At 39.1% G+C, this 18,214-nt stretch overlaps 1 protein-coding gene across 1 annotated transcript in view; it reads right to left on the bottom strand.

Annotated features, from left to right (window-relative positions):
• dnah7 (dynein, axonemal, heavy chain 7) overlaps positions 1 to 18,214 on the bottom strand; it is a 304,986-nt gene that overhangs the window by 228,229 nt on the left and 58,543 nt on the right. Inside the window, exons 15-18 of the mRNA XM_059647155.1 lie at positions 15,863 to 16,087; positions 15,249 to 15,395; positions 9,932 to 10,617; positions 6,150 to 6,336 (exon numbers count right to left, since the gene is read on the bottom strand). Coding sequence (XP_059503138.1) covers positions 6,150 to 6,336; positions 9,932 to 10,617; positions 15,249 to 15,395; positions 15,863 to 16,087 — 1,245 coding nt within the window. The remainder of the gene's footprint in view (positions 1 to 6,149; positions 6,337 to 9,931; positions 10,618 to 15,248; positions 15,396 to 15,862; positions 16,088 to 18,214) is intronic.

Raw genomic sequence — 18,214 nt, 5'->3', positions numbered from 1 at the left:
GAAAGTTTAAGGGAGATATGCGTGGAAAGTTCTTTATACAGAGGGTGGTGGGTGCCTGGAACGCGTTGCCAGCGGAGGTGGTAGACGCAGACACGTTAGCGTCTTTTAAGATATATTTGGACAGGTACATGGATGGGCAGGGAGCAAATGGACACAGACCCTTAGAAAATAGACGACAGGTTAAACAGAGGATCTCAATCGGCGCAGGCTTGGAGGGCCGAAGGGCCTGTTCCTGTGCTGTAATTTTCTTTGTTCTTTTCTTTTCTTTTTCTTTTCTTTGCTACTTCTGTCTCTTAAGCATTGTTTCCAAAACAGCTATGACAGCATTCTTCCAAGTGTTTATCTATACACTCAGCTCATCGGCCTTATTTGACAGAGTTCAAGCATTGAAGTTTATGCCACTAATCACTGAAATATCCTTCTGTTGTCCATTAGCTAACCTTTATTTTATCTAATCTCCAGTAGGAAGGTTTTCTTGGATTGGGTGGAGATGGGCAGGATTATCCTCACAAGTGCATGGAACAGGAAAATCAGCAAGAGAGTAGGATGGGATAATTATGATTTCTGCTTGTAATAATGCAAAGTGTTCATCAAGCCTTGCAGAGAATGCCTCAAGGGGCACTGAGGGAGACGAACCTGGAAAGGTAAGAGTTGAGGTAAGGATTTGGGAGTGAAATCAGGGTAGCCAAAACCAGATAAGTAAAACAAGAATTATGATTTAAAAGAGTGGTCTCGGAAAGAACCAAAAGTAAAGCTTAAAAAAAGATTAAAAAGTGGAAAAAGTAGTTACAGGCACTATTTGATAGGGGATCTAAACGCACATATTGAAAAATAAAACAAATACTCAAGTTACAAAGCAACACTTAGGATACATAAAACTCTTAAAGGAAATGGGAAATGAATAGCAGACAACTGGAGAAAGGCTGGAATTAATGTTGCAATCCTGTTGTAAATGGGGAGACAGAGTTTAAAGTCTGGAATTGTTGAACTTAATGTTGACTTCAGAAGGTTGTAAACTGTTTAATCAAAAAATGAGGTGCTGTTCCTCAAGTTTACATTGAACTGCAGTGGAAGAGTGCAGTATGCCAAAAACAGATGTCAGCAGGACAACGAGTTGGAAAATTAAAATGACAGGCCATCAAAGATTCGGCCATCATGATTACATATTGAAATAATGGTGTTCCGTGAAGCCCTGACCTAATCTGTGTTTGGTTTCACTCTTGCTGAGGAAAGCAAGTGATAAGCAGTGAATATAGTATACTGAAAGAAAATTGCTGCTTCACCTGGAAGGAGTGTTTGGGGCCTCTAACAGTGACAAGAGCGAGGTAAAGGAGCAGGTGCAACATCTGCTACATTTGCATGGTAAGATGCTTGTGGGTTAGGGTCAATATGTTGGGGTGATTGAGAAATGGACCTACCACAGAGGGAAGTGTCCTTTCAGAAAGCTGAAATTGAGGCATGAAATATATATTTGGTAATAGCATCACCCGGAAGGTGATAGAAGTGCCACAAAATTACCATTGAATACAAATGCTCATGAGGCGGAAGGTGAGAAGAATGGAAACCCTATTGTTGTTCTAGGAAGAAGTAGGAAATGTGGCAGGTATGTTAGAGGACCCTGTAAACCTTGGTTTACTGGCAAAGAGGAAATGCTGTCAGTTGAAATAAAAAGGAAGCCTCTCAGAAACGTTTGTATGGAAAGTTGCATCATCAGAACACATGTGACTGAGCTGGTGGAACTGCCTGGGTGTTTGGACAGGGCATCACCAATTTGAATATGCATTTCAGGTTCCCAGACAGGTCTGGTGGCGACCTTCAGGACTTCACAGAATGGATGTCATTTGCTCTGCACGATTTTGTACAGCAACAATGCTTTCACTTTACAGAGGAATAAGATGCAAAATTCGGTCCTCACTCAGAAGGTTTGAAGTGAGAAGTGGAAGAAAAGAAGGAAGATGTTCATATTATTGAATAGCATGCTAAGGATGCCCATACTAACAAGTGATGTAAGATTTACTTAAGTTGCACCAGTGACTTGTATCACCAGAATTAGAAATGCCCCCATTTTCCATTTTCCCACTCCATCTAAAGCCACTGACCTAAAACAATCTTAAAAAGATCAGTAATGAAAAGAGGGATGGTGGTGTAGATTTGTTAGTAAGCAATGGAATCAATATATTAGTAAGAAATTATTTTGCATTTTATGATGTAAAATCTATATGGATAGAGCTGAGAAATAACAAGAGGCAAAAGACATTGGTGGAGGAATGGTATAAGTACCCTAACAGTAGCTATTCTTTAGGACTGAGAATAAATCAGAAAGTAATGAGGGCATGAGAAAAGGCAGTATGTTAATCATGGGTGACGTTAATTTTCATATAGATTGGGAAAATCAAATTGGCAGAGATAGCCGTGAGGAATATTTCATTCTGTATATTTGGAAAAGTTTCCTTGAACAAAACGTCATGGATCCAACTACAGATCAGGTTATTTTATTTCTGATAATGTGCAATCAGGCAGCTTTAATAAAGAATCCTAGCATAAAAGATCCCCAGGGAATAGTGACAATTACGTGGCAGAAATTAGAATCTGAGAGTGAGAGACTTGGGTCGGAAGGCAATGGGCCTAGTGGTATTATCGCTGGACTGTTAATCCTGAGAACCAGACCCCAGATGTTCTGGGGACCTGGGTTTGAATCCCACCATGGCAGATTGTGGAATTTGAATCAAATAATAATCTGGAATTAAGAGTTTAATGATGACCACGAAGCCATTGATGATTGTGAGGAAAATCCCATCTGTTCCACTACCGTCCTTTAGGGACGGAAATTGGCCATTCTTACCTGGTCTGGCTGACATGTAACTGCAGACCCACAGTAATGTGGTTGACTTTTGACTGTCCTCTGAGTAATTAGGGATGGGCAAGAAATCCTGCCTAGCCAGTGATGCCCTCATCCCCTGAATGAATAAAGAAAAAATTAACTATGCTAAACTTAAATAATGGTTATTACTTGCGAATGAGGCCAGCACTGGCTTGAATGGACTGGGAAAGGAGTTTACCAAAGCTTTTCAAATTTCTACTGGACTTTACTTAAGAATTTGCTTTTCTCCACTTTTATAACCAACTAAACTGAAGTAAAAGTTATGCTGTGATTAAAAAAAATTGTGATCTCAGTCATTTACTGTACATCACAAGTACAATATTGTTATCAGATTGGGTGATTCATAACAAAGAAGCTAAGGTGCTAAAAAATTGTCGGCACTGTTTCCAGTACAGGGCTCATGATCGAGGATAATAAAGTGTGAAGCTGGATGAACACAGCAGGCCAAGCATCTCAGGAGCACAAAAGCTGATGTTTCGGGCCTAGACCCCTCAGTTCCCATTATCACTGATACAATTCATGATCGAGGATGTGTCTTTATGCTGCCTCGTGATTTGCCTAATTGCAACCCTGCACCAAAGCATGGCCTTCTCTTTTGGTTGCTCAACAAGAGATTAACAATGTCGAAACTAGCAAATATCTAGTCTCCAATTTGCATCTCTTAAAAGAACAGCAATGACAAAAAGGAAGCTGCTGCCGACTGCCGGTACTGCAACCAGCTACAAGAATAAACAAATGAAGCACAAGGAGGAGATTCGGTTCAGGTTCATAAAATAAGTGCTAGAGGCCTTGAAACGTTGCTCAAGAGGAAGAGAAAGTCATGTTTCCTGAGGCTTAAAGAGGCCTTAAATAATGTGCTCTGCAGGAAATGGAGCAGTTGGCCAGAAAGCATTACAGAAAGAGTTTGGCCCCGAAGTTATGGATACAGTCAGAATAAAATCAATGATTTCTGGCAAATGATTAAAATTTATGTATCTTCACAATCTCTCATATCCAACACCCAACACCCAACAATCTCTCATCCTTCCCAATGCATTGTTATCCATCCAAATGTAGTCTAGAACAGTCAGGACTTGAGTCTAAAATTCAGATCCTCATCCTCAAACATCATGTAACAATACCAATCATCATGTCCAATTCTCACTACCTCTACATACCTCCAGCATATCACCCAAACACATAGTTATAGAATCACTGACATTCATTCCTCTCATTAGCAGGACATCTCACGTCATAGAAAAGAACATGGCAGAACAGATCAAACACAGGCCTACCTGTATTCTATAGCTTTATGGTGGGAGTGATTGCTGGATTCAACTACGAAAAAACCATTGCATCTGGCATCAAAAAGACTGAGGGTGATTTTATGTCACTTCCTTATGGCCTTCCTCATATTCTACCTCAACCTTATCTTGTTATTTGGAATGAAGTATAATCTATTATTGATGGCCCAAAAACATGTTGCTTTCCACCCTACTCACCATTCTACTTCTGATTTCTTTCTTTCGTACACCAAAGAACTGTCACCTAGGTTTGGGCAATGAAAGCTGGCCAGGCAGCGACTCACATCTCACAAGTGAACACATGAAAAACTCCATCAATACAATTGTGGACTCAGGAGAGTGCAGCATCTGATGGTATCCGATCAATGTTGTTGTGCAAGCTCAGACATAGGTTATAAGAACCATTTTTTTCATTTCTGCTGCCTACAAAACACAAGGATTGTTGAGGCACGTTCACAGAGGAGTGGCAGCAGCAAAGTTAAATGACTTGTATTAGTGCTTCCAACACAGCAACTCCACTAGTGTCTTTGCTGTTTCTTCTCTACCAGTCAGCTAATGCTGCTGCCAGACATGCTAAATTGGAGCAATCTGAAGCCTCAATGCACAGGAATGCTTGCACGTGTTTTTCCAGATCACCCCAGTCTCCCCTACTGAAAGTCAGCAGCTTTCCATCATGATTAGTCTTGCTTGGGAACTCTAAAGTAGCATAGGCTACTAGTTCACAAAGGGATGCACAAGGATAAACAGTTCATTTTGTTAATTATAGGAGATGCTGGAAGAAGGCCACATGAAATGGTTTTTGTAAATGTCTTCCATTGCAGGATCTGCACAGAGGACATTGTGATGAGGTTTTGCAGATGTATGGGAATTTGGAGACTAGAAACTAGAGACCAGGGTGGAAACCAGGGTGGTGAAGGGATGATATCTAGAGGAAGGCACTCCTGAAGAGCCAATTCAAAGAGAAGGAAGCTCCGAATGGATCCTCCATAATTTCTTCTCCTCTAGAAACAGCCTACATATCACTAGAGTCACATTATAACAATGCCATGGAATACTTGGAGGACCACTGCAAACTTGATGTGCACTCCAAAAAGTACAGCAGAGCTCCCCACAATGGTCTAAGCTTGTGAAACTGCTGCTTCAGTAGAGAGAATGCCTGCCTCACTGTGTTACTGGTAGCAGCACAGTCAAGTAGTAGAGGTAAGTCTCTAAATCAAGTGTAGTTGGGGTGACCTTTGTCTCAAAACAGCCATTCTTTGCGTCTTCTCTGTGACACAAAGTTGGTGGGATCATCAGAATTTGTGGCCACTGTGGTTGCAACCATGATAGCTGGCATTCACTGACAACAAAAAAAACAATAAAAATGTAATTGTTCACCTAACTTTTCAAGGAATTTTTAGTGATAAATTGAGTCTGTACACGATATACAATCTTTGTTGCATTAGTTGTCTCAGTTAAGGCCATAATAGGAATGCTACTACAGGCTTCAGCAGCTCTGTGCGCAGATAAGGAAAATAAGCAACATTTCAACTTTTGGTTGTTATCCATCAACCCACTGTATGTGGATGTCAGATAAACGTACAATAAAGTCAATTGTAAAAATCATGAAATTCAGGAACAGTTAATAAGAGGTTTAAATGTTAATTATGGCTGCTTAGGCAAGAGGTCAAAGTAACCTATGTCCATGAAGGGGTTTCCTAATTAGACAATTAGAGGTGTAAGACTATATGTGAGAGAAAGCCAAGAACATATTGGAAATATTCAGTTATTTGACATTAAATAATTGTAACAAATCTCAAAGTCAGAACTCTTGCAGTTTTGAATAGTTCAATTAGATTGTTTGCATTGGTGAAGGAACATTTGTAACAGACCAATGTGTTTATATGTAACTTAAAATTATCATATAATGCAGGTCAATAAATGTAGGCTTTGACAGCAATTAGTTACAAGTTACCTGGGTATTATTATAACCAATTGTAACTTACCATTATAACTAACTTCATAAGTTCTTTCCAAGTTTTATCCACAGCTGTAAACCGTCTTCCCTCTTCAGGCATCTGTGCCATGATATCAGGGGAGCTAAAAATAGGTTCTAGGTATAACCAGGTTGCTTGAACTTTTAAACATTCATCCATGATCTCCTGAAGCAGCAACAGTTTGCCTTCCCATACTCTGTATTATACAAAACAGAGATTTGAACTTACATTTATTTTGACTTTATTGTTTTCAAACTGCAGTCTTACTTTTCTTCTGTGATTTTTTTGAGTAGTATTTCCAGCACAAACGAAAAGACAAAAATCAGTAAAAAAAATTCTACAGGCACACATATTTTAAAAACGCCAAGTTGTGAAAAGGGCTCGAATGGCTTCAGAGAATAAAATCCTATCAAATGACAATGAAATAGCAGATCATTAAATTAAATCATTACATTGGTTTAAACTTTATAAGGGAACAAAACAGAGTAGATATTACTCAAGAAGATGATATTAGAAATGATATAAACATGTTCAATATAAAACATGGAGAAATATTAAATAAGCAAACCAAATTCAAAGAAGATAAATTTTTTGATCCAAATGGGCTACATCTGAACATATTGAAAGAATCTAGGAAAGCAATAGCAGAAGTAACATTGTACATATTTAATAACTTGGTGGGTGTGCCAGGCCTCTAATAGAATATTAAGATTATTAATGTATATACAGCGGACAATAGAGCATGTCCAGAGAATAACAGAGGAGTCAGCTTAACATCAGTGGCAGGGAAAGTGATCAAACCATTGCTAAAGAAGAAAATAGAACATTTAGATACCAAAGCCATAACATTGAATAATCAGTTTGGATTTCAAAAGGGAAGACTTGTTTGAGCAATATCATTGAATCCTTTGCTGTTGTAACAAAGGCAATGAGAGGATAATGCAGGAGATGCAATATATCTGGATTTCCAAAAGACCTTCAAAGAAGTGCCAGACAATAGACTAATGATGAAGGTTGGAGGATAAGGAGTCAGGTCAGAACAGGAGGCAGTCAACAGGTACTTGGAACTAGTGAATAGTGGGAGTTGTCAGTTGTGACGCTCAATTCATTTACACTGGCTAATATCAAGTCAGACCTGGTATCAAACTATAAAATTTCGCAGAGTAAATATGCCTTGTATTTGAGACAAGTCTCCGCCTGACCTCTGATAAAAGACAACATAAGTGTTCCAAAATACCAGAAAATCAGGGCAAAAAAGGAGGGGGTAACAATCACAATTACTGGAGAAAACATATTCAGAAAATTAATGGGACTGAACATTCACAAGTGCCCTTGACTAGATGAGCTGCACCCTAAGGTGTTAAAAGAAGTGTCAACATGGATAATGAATAAATTGGTTCTCTTCTTCCAAAACTCTGCAGATTTTGTGATTATAAAATCACAAAAATAACATGCACATTAAGAAAGGAGGGAAACAAACAGCAGGAATCTGTAACAAAAGCAAAATACTACAAATGATGGAAATTTGAAACAAAATCAGAAAATTCTAGAGAAGCTCAGCAGGACATGCAGCACCTGTTGGCAGAGAAATAAAGTTAACACGTCAGGGTTCTGTAGCATTTTCCATTTTTGTAGCAAGAATCTGATATGTTTGCCAGCATCGATGTTGAGGAAATTTTGGAATCCATTATCAAGGGCATTTAGAACACCATTAGACTCTTTTTCAACATGGTTTTAGGAAATGGAAATCATGGTTGACAAATTCAGTAGAATTCATTGAAGATACATCAAGCGTAGATAAAGGAACGAGGAAATGTAGTACAGGAGGAATTCCAAAAGGTGTTCAATAAATTGTGTCACAAGAGATAACTGCATAAGGTAAGAGCTTAAGATTTTGGGGATGACATACGAACACAGATAGAAAATTGCCAGAAAACAGGCATCAGGATAACTGGTTTATTTGCATGCTGACAAGTTAACTTATGAGATGCACAGGGATCAGTGGTAGAGCCTCAACTGATGACTTGGATGAAGGAACCAAGCACATTGCATGATGTTTGCTCTGATATAAGCATTGGTGAGAAAGGAAGTTATGAGTTAGGACAAAGTAATCTGCACAAGGGATGTAGATAGGTAAAGTGCTTGCAAAAAAATTGGTAAATGGAGTAAAAAAATGGCAAAATACAAACTAGGAAAAATATAAATATATTACTTAAGTAAAAAGACACTACAGATACTGAATCACAGACTGTTGGCATGCAAATAATTAAGAAAGCAAACAGAGTATTGACCTGTATTGTAAGGAGAGTTGAGTGATGTATAACTATGTGTACACACTCAGAAACACGCACACAGACACGATCACGACTTGGCGAAAGCACAGAGGTAGCATGGTTCTGGGTGGGGAACTTCAGTGTCCACCATGAAGAACAGCTCAGTAGCACCACTATTGACTGAGCTGGCAGAGTCCTAAAGGACATGGTTGTTAGACTTGGACTGTGGCAACCATGTGGCACTACCAGCATGTTAAATGGAACAGACCAAACAGATCAAGCAGCTTAAAACTGCATCAACATGGAAATGTGACCAACAGCAAAAGAACCGCATTTGACAACAATCTGCAACTTCATAGCTTGGCATACCACTCACTCTACCACTGATACCAAATAACAAGATCCATCCTGGGTTCAAAGAAGAATGCAGGAGGGTATGCCAAGAGCAGTACCTGATATATCTAAAAACAAGGTGTCAGTCCAGTGAACCTACATTACAGGACTACCTACATCTCAAAAAGTATAAATAACATGCAATACATGAGGCTAAGTGATCCTACAACTAGCTGATACGATATAAGTAATGCAGTCCTGTCACATCCAGTTATGAATGGTAGTGGATAATTAAACACCTAAGCGGTGATGCAGCCTCCTCAAAAACTCCAACTTTATTGACTGCAGAGCCCAGCATAGCTGTGCAAAAGACGAGGCTAAAGTATCTGCATCTATTATTGGCCAGAAGTACGGAGTGGATGATCCATCACAACCTCCTCCTAAGGTCTCCGCCATCAAATATTTAAGTCTTCAACCCACTTGAGTAATTTGTGTGGAAAAAGTGGGCCAAATCCACCAGCCAATTATCACCCTTTCAGTCTGCTACCAATTATCATCAAATTGATGGAAGACATCGCTAGCTGTACTATGAAGTGCACTTACAAAGGAATAACCTGCTCACTGATGCTCAGGGCCACTTCACCTCATTAGATCCCTGGTCCAAACATAGACCAGGGAGTTAAACTGTGGATGTGAAATGGGAGTGACACCCCCTGATATCAAGTCAGCACCTGACTGAGCATTGCTTCAAGTAGCCCTCTCAAAACTGCACTCAGTGGGAATCTGAAAAAAATGTCTCCACTGGATGAAGTCATACCTAGTAAACTGTGGTTGTTGGAAGTCAATCTTCTAAGCCCCAGATCAATATTGCAGGAATTCCTCAAGGTAACTTCCTCATACACTTCACCAAAAGTAGCAACATGCACGGAGTCACACCGCAGCACTAAACATTTATGCTACAATTCACACAACCCCCAAACTGATGAAAGACTAACAGGCTGAACTATTAAATTTATTTACAGGTACTGCCTGACCTGCTGTGTATTTCCAGTTTTTTTTTTCATTTTTGTGTAATGTTATATGTGTTTGCTCAAATTGTTAACATTTCGCAAAGAGCTTATTTTTCTCAACAATTCTTGAATTTCTCTATTAAAATTTCATAAAGATAGTGTAAAAAAGAACTACCTGATTTCTTTCTCAAATGGTTGTATAAAAGGAGATCCACGCATTGTTTGGGTCTTTACAATGTGATCATCAAGTAACATTTGGATATCATCAACAGCTGCAAGTATGTAAGTTCCTGTTTCTCGATATGGATGGAGAACAAATTCCATTCCTTCCCACTCCTTGATCATTTTTTCCAGGGCTTTCTCCAGTGAGTACTCTTTGCTAGCAGCCTCACTAATACTCTCAAACTGTCCTAAGTAAGGCTCAAGATTCATAGCAAGAAACTTGGTGATGGTTGTGTCTTCAGTAGGCTCGAGTGGGTATCCCACAATATCAGATAAGGCATCCCAATGTCGATCGCGTAAACCAGGATTGCACACAACCTGAATAAGAGGAATGTGCTCTTTAAATTCTTCAACTTTTTTCCTAACAGTATTGGCAATCTTGTATGCATTTGGCGAGTCTGTTAATGTCTTTTCCAATTTGTACAAAGCTCGCCAGTAGTTTCCTACATCTGCCTCAACTTGATCTGGGTTAGCCTCAGTAAATGGTCCTTCCATCCAACCTTTATACTTGCCATTGAACTCTACTGTCAAGTCATACAGTCGCAGATATGGTTGCAGGATATCGCTGGTCTGTTTACGCTGAGGATACTGAGATTCACTCCATCCAAATGCTTGTTCCTCCTCATTAATCTGATCAATCTAGCACAATTAGAAAGTGAATACTATTAAGTAACTGAATTATTATTGACAATTATGAATTATTATTTCTACCATTTAAATAGCCGTTTATTTGTTTTAAAAGTATCAAAGTTGTGATATTGTTGACTTTACCTTTTGATTCCAATAATTGAATCAAATTCTCAGAATATGTTTGTTTGAAAACTGAACATTCTTGTTATTATATTATTTCCACATTAGTAAAACTATTAGGTTAAGTTTTACGCAATCAGCTTTTCAATTTCAACTTTTGCTTGTGAATATGCATGACTTTCAAAATAACACGTTAGCCCAATATTCCGTCCTTTCATGCTCCATGCATGGTTTAACAAAACACTGATCCAAAAGCGATAATTTACAATGAGCTAGCTATCATGAGTTACTTCTGAAATCAACAATTTCTCTGCTCTAAAATAAAATGATCAATATATAGTTGATTGTATCCCAAAAGACAGAGAAACAACCATTCATAGAGCATAATATAAAATTAGTTTCAAAAGATGCGAGTTTTATAAAAAGTAAAGAAAAAGATAACACCTTTCAAACATAATTTCTTACTGAACAATTTTAGATCTTAATATTCTGTTTGCAAAAAAAACAAGAATTTTTTAATTACAATTTATGATACCTGACAAAACTGGGAGAACATTCAACTTTCAAACATGTTCTAGGGATTCAATTTGGTGAGTAGAAACAAAAAGCAAAGTCAATTATATCACATTTTTGATACTTTTTTAACAAATAAACTGCTATTTAATGGTATAAATAATGATTGAGTATTACCACAGAACTTTCACACATCGTTGTTCAGCATGGAATTGCGGGCACCAAATTCAAAAAGTTTGTCTCAAAAATGATCCAGAATGTATGATAAATCAGCTCAAGGAAGAACGACGAGCAACTAATTGATGGCAAACTTAGGAACACGAGAAATAGAAGCAGATATAAGTGAAATGGCTGTCATAGCCTGCTTTGCCATAAGAAAAGGCAATCATTAGCCATGACATCCCACCATTTTGTTTGGAATAGGTGTTGAAAAATCTTTAGCAGTCCAAAACTCAATATCAACACACTTAAACAACAATTATGCATAGTCCCCTAAGGTTGAACACAGCAAAGATTCACAATATGCAGAAAAAAACTTCTCATTTCAGTCCAACGTCTTTGTATAGAGGACACACTACACATACTACTACTTAGAAGATATCCGACACTGGATCTACTGACAGGGGTGAAGCTACGTGAATATGACTGAGAACTGAAGGAGCCAGCAACTCCAGGCAACAGCAAAATCGTATTCAATCACAATCTGCAACCTCATGAAATGCCACATTCACCACTCTACTCCTACCACCCAGCTAGAGAATCAACCCTAATTTAATAAAAAGTGCAGAAGGGCATGCCAGTAGCACCACTGGATATATATAAAATGAGGTCAACCTCGTGAAGCTACAACACAGCAACAGTTGCATGACAAATAGCAGAAGCAGCAAGTGATCGTGCTAAGTGATCCCACAACCAGTGGATCAAATCTAGGTTCTGCAAGGCTGCCACATTCAATAGTGAATAGTGGTAGACAATTAAACACCCAACTGGAGAAAGAAATTCTACAATATTGCATCCTCGGTGATGGGAAACCCACAATACCACTGCAAAAAGACAAGCATTTCAACCAGCTTAGACCAGAAGTGCTGAGTGGCTGATTCATCTCAGCCTCTTCCTGAGGTGGCATCACATCTCTCAGTCTTCTTGGAACCCTTGCTCTTATTTCATTATTTTTGTCTTATACTTTTATCAGTTTTGGTTTGTAACCTGAACTGGGAACTGCGAGTTAAAAATGATTTTTGAACTTTGGGTAATACCTTGTGGTAAAATAAAAGTGGATCAAACAAGTTTTTGTTTATTCATGAAGCCAGGCTTGGAAGTTAATTGCAGGTTGGTTCTGCAGAAGCTTCATCACAAGGGAAGAGCATTATATTTAAATAGATGGCAAACATTGGCTATTAAGGAGGTCAGTACCCAGTTCCAGCAAGTCTGGAAGAGACCTAATACTCAAGCAGACAACAGATGTTGAAAGGTAACTGGTACCTCCTGGACAAGATGGTCAGTCTGTCAGGCAGTGATCAGAGTTTGCATTGGGCTTTGGACTGTGTTTTCTGGGAGAAGGAATCTGGCAATACTAGCAATTATCAGTCATTATGGAAAATTGCCCTTATATGTCCTATACATAAAAAAAGGGAAAATCTGGCCCAGCCAATTACCACCCCAGTCTTTTATCAAAGTGATGGAAGAAATTGCTGACAGCCCTGTAAATTGTTAATTTCTCAGCACTGAACTGCTGTGCTGATACCCAGTTTGGATTTCCACTAGGACCAGTCAGCTCCTGACCTCATGCAGTCTAGTCCAAACATGGATAAAAGAGCTGAATTTAAGGATAAGCAAGGGTGACTGTCTTTAACATCAAGATAGCATTTAACTGAATGTGGCATCAAAGAGTCCAAGCAAAACAGAAGACAGTGGGAATCCAGGCAAATCTCTTCCTTGGCTGGAGTTATATCTAATACTGTGGCAGATGACTAAGGTTGTTGGAGACATTCATCTTATTCCAAGGAATTGCGGCAGGAGCCACTCAAGGTAATGTCCTAGGTCCAATCATCCTCAACTGCTACATGAATAACATTCCCTCCATCATAAAATCAGAAGTGAGGATGTTCATTAATGATCACAAAGCATTTAGCACTATGTATGATGCTACAGATAACAAAGCAGTCCATGTCTATGTGCAGTAAGACCTGAACAACGTTCAGTTTTGGGCTGAGAAATCACAAGTAACCTTGTTGTCAAACAAGTATCAGGCTAAGACCATCTCCAACAAGAGAAAATCTAACCATCCCCCCTCAACATTCAACGGTACTATCATCAGTGTATCTCCCACTTTTATTATCCAGAAGCTGAACAGAACTTGAACCTGGCTATAAAAGCTGGTCAGATGCAGGGAGCCCTGAGGCGTGTAACTCATCTCCTGACTGCCATAGCCTTGTCACCATCTACCAGCTGCCTTTTCTGTGTGTCACTGCTGAAAACTGTCACTTGGTTTTCAATAGGGTTTCTTTTTCGAAACAATCAACTCATATAAGCTTGCTTCAGGGCAAGGGTTAAGAACAACTGCTATCCTTCTATCCAGGATATTTGGTTTCTCCTTAAATTACAGGAGATATTTACCTGATTACCTACAGTTAAAAGATGCATATAAAACATATTTTGTAAAGTTCCAATATTCGTGACTTCTTTTTTCCCTACTTAGCCTTCACTTGTAATAACTTTGTTCTTCACACAAACAAAGAACAAAGACAATGGACAGCAATCCAACATTTTTCCAAATCATTATGAAAAAAATATTTATGGATAGCATTGACCAAGTAAATGTAAAATAGAATATAAGCAACACAGGACTCTTTTCTTATATTTGGTTTCTCAGTAAGAAATGAGGGTCTATGAAATTAGTTCTCTGGAAAATGAGTAGCAACTCACATTAATTCTCACATTCCTTTCTGCCACATGTCAACACTCCTTCCTCACTTTCAAACAACAGCTATAATAGCTGATGAAGCTCGATTAAATTTTGTCTTCTCCAGGGACAAGTCACCTCTATTTCCCTGCCCTTAGCCAATGGGCCTGTCTTCCCAACGTTTAGGCTCTCACCTAGGCCAAAATTATGATTGCTTTCAGGGTCCCATCAGGAGCAGATTTGCAATATAGAAATTTATCTACTAACCATTTCTCACCTCTTCTCCCGAGAACCACCTCAGGGTCTCTGGGAACCCTCTTCTGCACACACGCATTCATGACAGAAGGCCTCCTAATTTGTTTTTCACAAGTCTAACTACTGCTACCTTCCTACTTCTAGCCAAGGGTCAGGACAGGAGAAAGATCAGGACCCAACTAGGGCCTCGGGTTTTAGGGGACTAGCTGTATTAAAGTCAGGGGAAAGGCCACTGTGCTCTGGTCAGGGGTCTTAGGCCAGGAACAGTAACACCATGGCCATTTATTTCTGTCCCAGCTTCTGCTTCAAGCACATGGGCTGACAAATAATGTTGATCTCAAATTTTTGCCAGGGGAACATTTTGCACTAGTATCCAGATTCTCACAAGTCTATTATTTCACATGATAGTTATTTTTATTTGTTCACTAAGGCACTTGTTTCATTTGGCACTTTCTGCTTAAAAGCTGAGAATTTCATCATTCACTTATTTGTAATTTTTTCCCCCCTGGGAGGGGATGGTACCCAAACATGTTATATTAGCATGCTACTCCATTGGCAATTATAAAGTGCGAGCCTTGACAGCGAATAACTGTGAGCTTTTCGATAGTGGAATATCACAGCCACATACTTCACTTCACTTGATGTCAATGTCACAGTCATAAAATTATCTAAGGCTTTTAAACAGCCGTGACATGTATGGTATAATTCTTGTAACAAAATATTAGCTATCTTCCATGGAAGAGACATAACTAGCTTCACAATTCCCACGAACAAGTTTATACAACCCATACACATGAAAAAATTTATATTAATTTATACGCATTTGTATTTTATCCAAGTTGTAACGTACCTTCTCCATTGCTTGATTCAGCTTTGTATTTAACGCTTGAGCCTTTCGTAAATACCGACTGACTTCTGACAGTTCTCCAAAACTGTGGAATTCCTCCACTTGCTTAGCGTAACTTTCCAGTTCCTCCACAAACCTTTCAGTACGGAGCTGAAATTGAAAAATCATGAAAAAGATGCATAATAAATGTGCTCAGATAATATACATCTTTTGGTAATATGTATAATAGGTTCAATCTCATTTTTTACCAACTGTCATAAAAACATTGAGACAAAATTCCAATGAAGTCTAAAGGGCAGGAAGGTATATTCTGAACAGACCTGTATATAGGAACCAAGGGGCATTAAATAAATTTTCTGATGGAAACACGATAAGTAGCAAAGTAGATTATCTAAAGGAAGTAGAGAATCTGCCATGGGAAGGGGGATCATACAGGGCATCAAAGTAATTGTTGCAGGAAAATATCCAACCTTACTCATTGTCTGTGGCATGTCAATGCAGATGCTAATCTCAGACAACTTTTAAAGTACCAATGTGCCCATACTGACAATGCAGATGACAAGTCTGTGCAAAGCAAAGCAAAACTGCATCAGTGTTAAAGCTTGTAACTCTCTCACCCTGAGACCTTGTTGGTACTGCTCTTCTTTCTCTGCAATCATCCTCTTATGTTCCTCAAAAATCTCTGCCATTCGCCCACTCCAGTGAAATGTATTGTTGTTCAGTCGCATGTCACTTGGGGAAAGTGTGACATAATCCACAAGAAAAGTCAAACGGTTTTTGGCTTCAACCAGCTTCAGCTCAAGTTCAGCCATATCCTTCACTTCAACTTGTTTTATGTAGGCCTGCAAAGAAAACATTGATTTAAAAATAACTCTGCACTTAAATCTACAAAGTGTATGATAATACTTGCACATCCAAATTTAAACTCACAAATTGCCGAAAATCTCAAATTCCCTTTTCTTGATACAGAGTCATATAATTCATTATCAGCAGTAATTTCAACCCTTCCAAATCTGTGGCTACCTCCAATAGGCAGCATTTCAACAATAAGACGACCAATAGCAAGTCTATTAATTCTACGATAACAACAAAGTGTGCAGCTGGAGGGAAAAAGCAGGCCAGACAGCATCAGAGGAACAGGAAAGCTGACATTGTGGGTGGGGACCCTTCTTCAGAAAGTCTTTTTACAGCTCCATACTTCGTTATCTCTGACTCCAGCATCTGTAGTTCTTGTTATCTCTCTACTAATTCTGCAATAGCTATTATAATATGGATTACATATATTTTTAATGAACTATGTGCTAATTGTAATCAAAATAATCATTAAATAATCCTACAATCATCGATGTTAGTCAGTTCACATTATAGACTATGTTGGATGTCATACAATACAACACTACACCAATATTGTAACATGGCACTTTTTAAGATATCCATTTTTGGAGTCATCATCATCATGCACTTATGCATTTACATCACTCCTCTTCTATAAACTCATGGTGCACAAGTTTTACGAAGTCACATAAAATTCATAAAATTATCAGACATAAAATTTTCTATGTCCATTTTGCCATTCTGGATTTGGAAGGGGTGAGGATTTGTAGATTTTTCACTCAAAGTTGTTAGTTAGTGAGAACTCAATATGGCACTCTCATCATCACTGACTTTGATCTGACCTAGGCTTCAAATTTCATGTGAGCTTCTCCTACTATTGGAAACATCTTCTCAACATCAACCCTGTCAGGCTCCTTTAGAATCTTGTAAGCTACAATAAGATCACCCTCTATTTACCAAATTCTAATCACTATAAGTCTAACTTATTTAGCCATTCTTGATAAGTCAAACCTTTCATCCCTGGAATCAGCCTCATGAATCTCTTTTGAACAACCTCCAATACCAGTATACCTTTTTTACATATAGAATCAAAACTGTACACAGTGCTCTAGATGTAGCCTCACCAACATCCTGTACAGTTGTATTAACATAGAACATAGAACAGTACAGCACAGAACAGGCCCTTCAGCCTACGATGTTGTGCTGACCATTGATCCTCATGTATGCACCCTCAAATTTCTGTGACCATATGCATGTCCAGCAGTCTCTTAAATGACCCCAATGGCCTTGCTTCCACAACTGCTGCTGGCAACGCATTCCATGCTCTCACAACTCTCTGTGTAAAGAACCCGCCTCTGACATCCCCTCTATACTTTCCTCCAACCAGCTTAAAACTATGACCCCTCGTGTTAGCCATTTCTGCCCTGGGAAATAGTCTCTGGCTATCAACTCTATCTATGCCTCTCAGGCTTCAATTTATTTTTAAACTCCAAATTCTAATTAATATATGCCAACATTCCACTTGTCTTAATTACTTGCTGCATTTGGATGCTAACTTTTGTGTTTCATGCACAAGAGTCTCTAGATTCCTCTACAATGCACTTTATTGGAATTTCTCTCTATTTAAATAATATTCTGACTTTTGATTCTTTCTACCAAGGTGCATGGCCTCTCACTTTCCTACACTAAATCCATCTATTTAGCTTGGCCTAGTCATTCGGCCCAACTACATCCTCCGACACTTCCACCATCTACAATCCGACCCCACCACCCAAGACATTTTTCCATCCCCACCCTTGTCTGCTTTCCGGAGAGACCACTCTCTCCGTGACTCCCTTGTTCGCTCCACACTGCCCTCCAACCCCACCACACCCTGCACCTTCCCCTGCAACCGCAGGAAATGCTACACTTACCCCCACACCTCCTCCCTCACCCCTATCCCAGGCCCCAAGATGACTTTCCACATTAAGCAGAGGTTCACCTGCACATCTGCCAATGTGGTATACTGCATCCACTGTACCCGGTGTGGCTTCCTCTGCATTGGGGAAACTAAGTGGAGGCTTGGGGGCCGCTTTGCAGAACACGTCCGCTTGGTTCGCAATAAACAACTGCACCTCCCAGTCGCAAACCATTTC

This window comes from Stegostoma tigrinum, chromosome 7 (genome assembly GCF_030684315.1).
Source record: "Stegostoma tigrinum isolate sSteTig4 chromosome 7, sSteTig4.hap1, whole genome shotgun sequence".
NCBI lineage: Eukaryota > Metazoa > Chordata > Chondrichthyes > Orectolobiformes > Stegostomatidae > Stegostoma > Stegostoma tigrinum.
The sequence above is the reverse complement of the archived record's forward strand: the minus strand, read 5'-3'. Positions and strand labels throughout refer to the sequence as shown.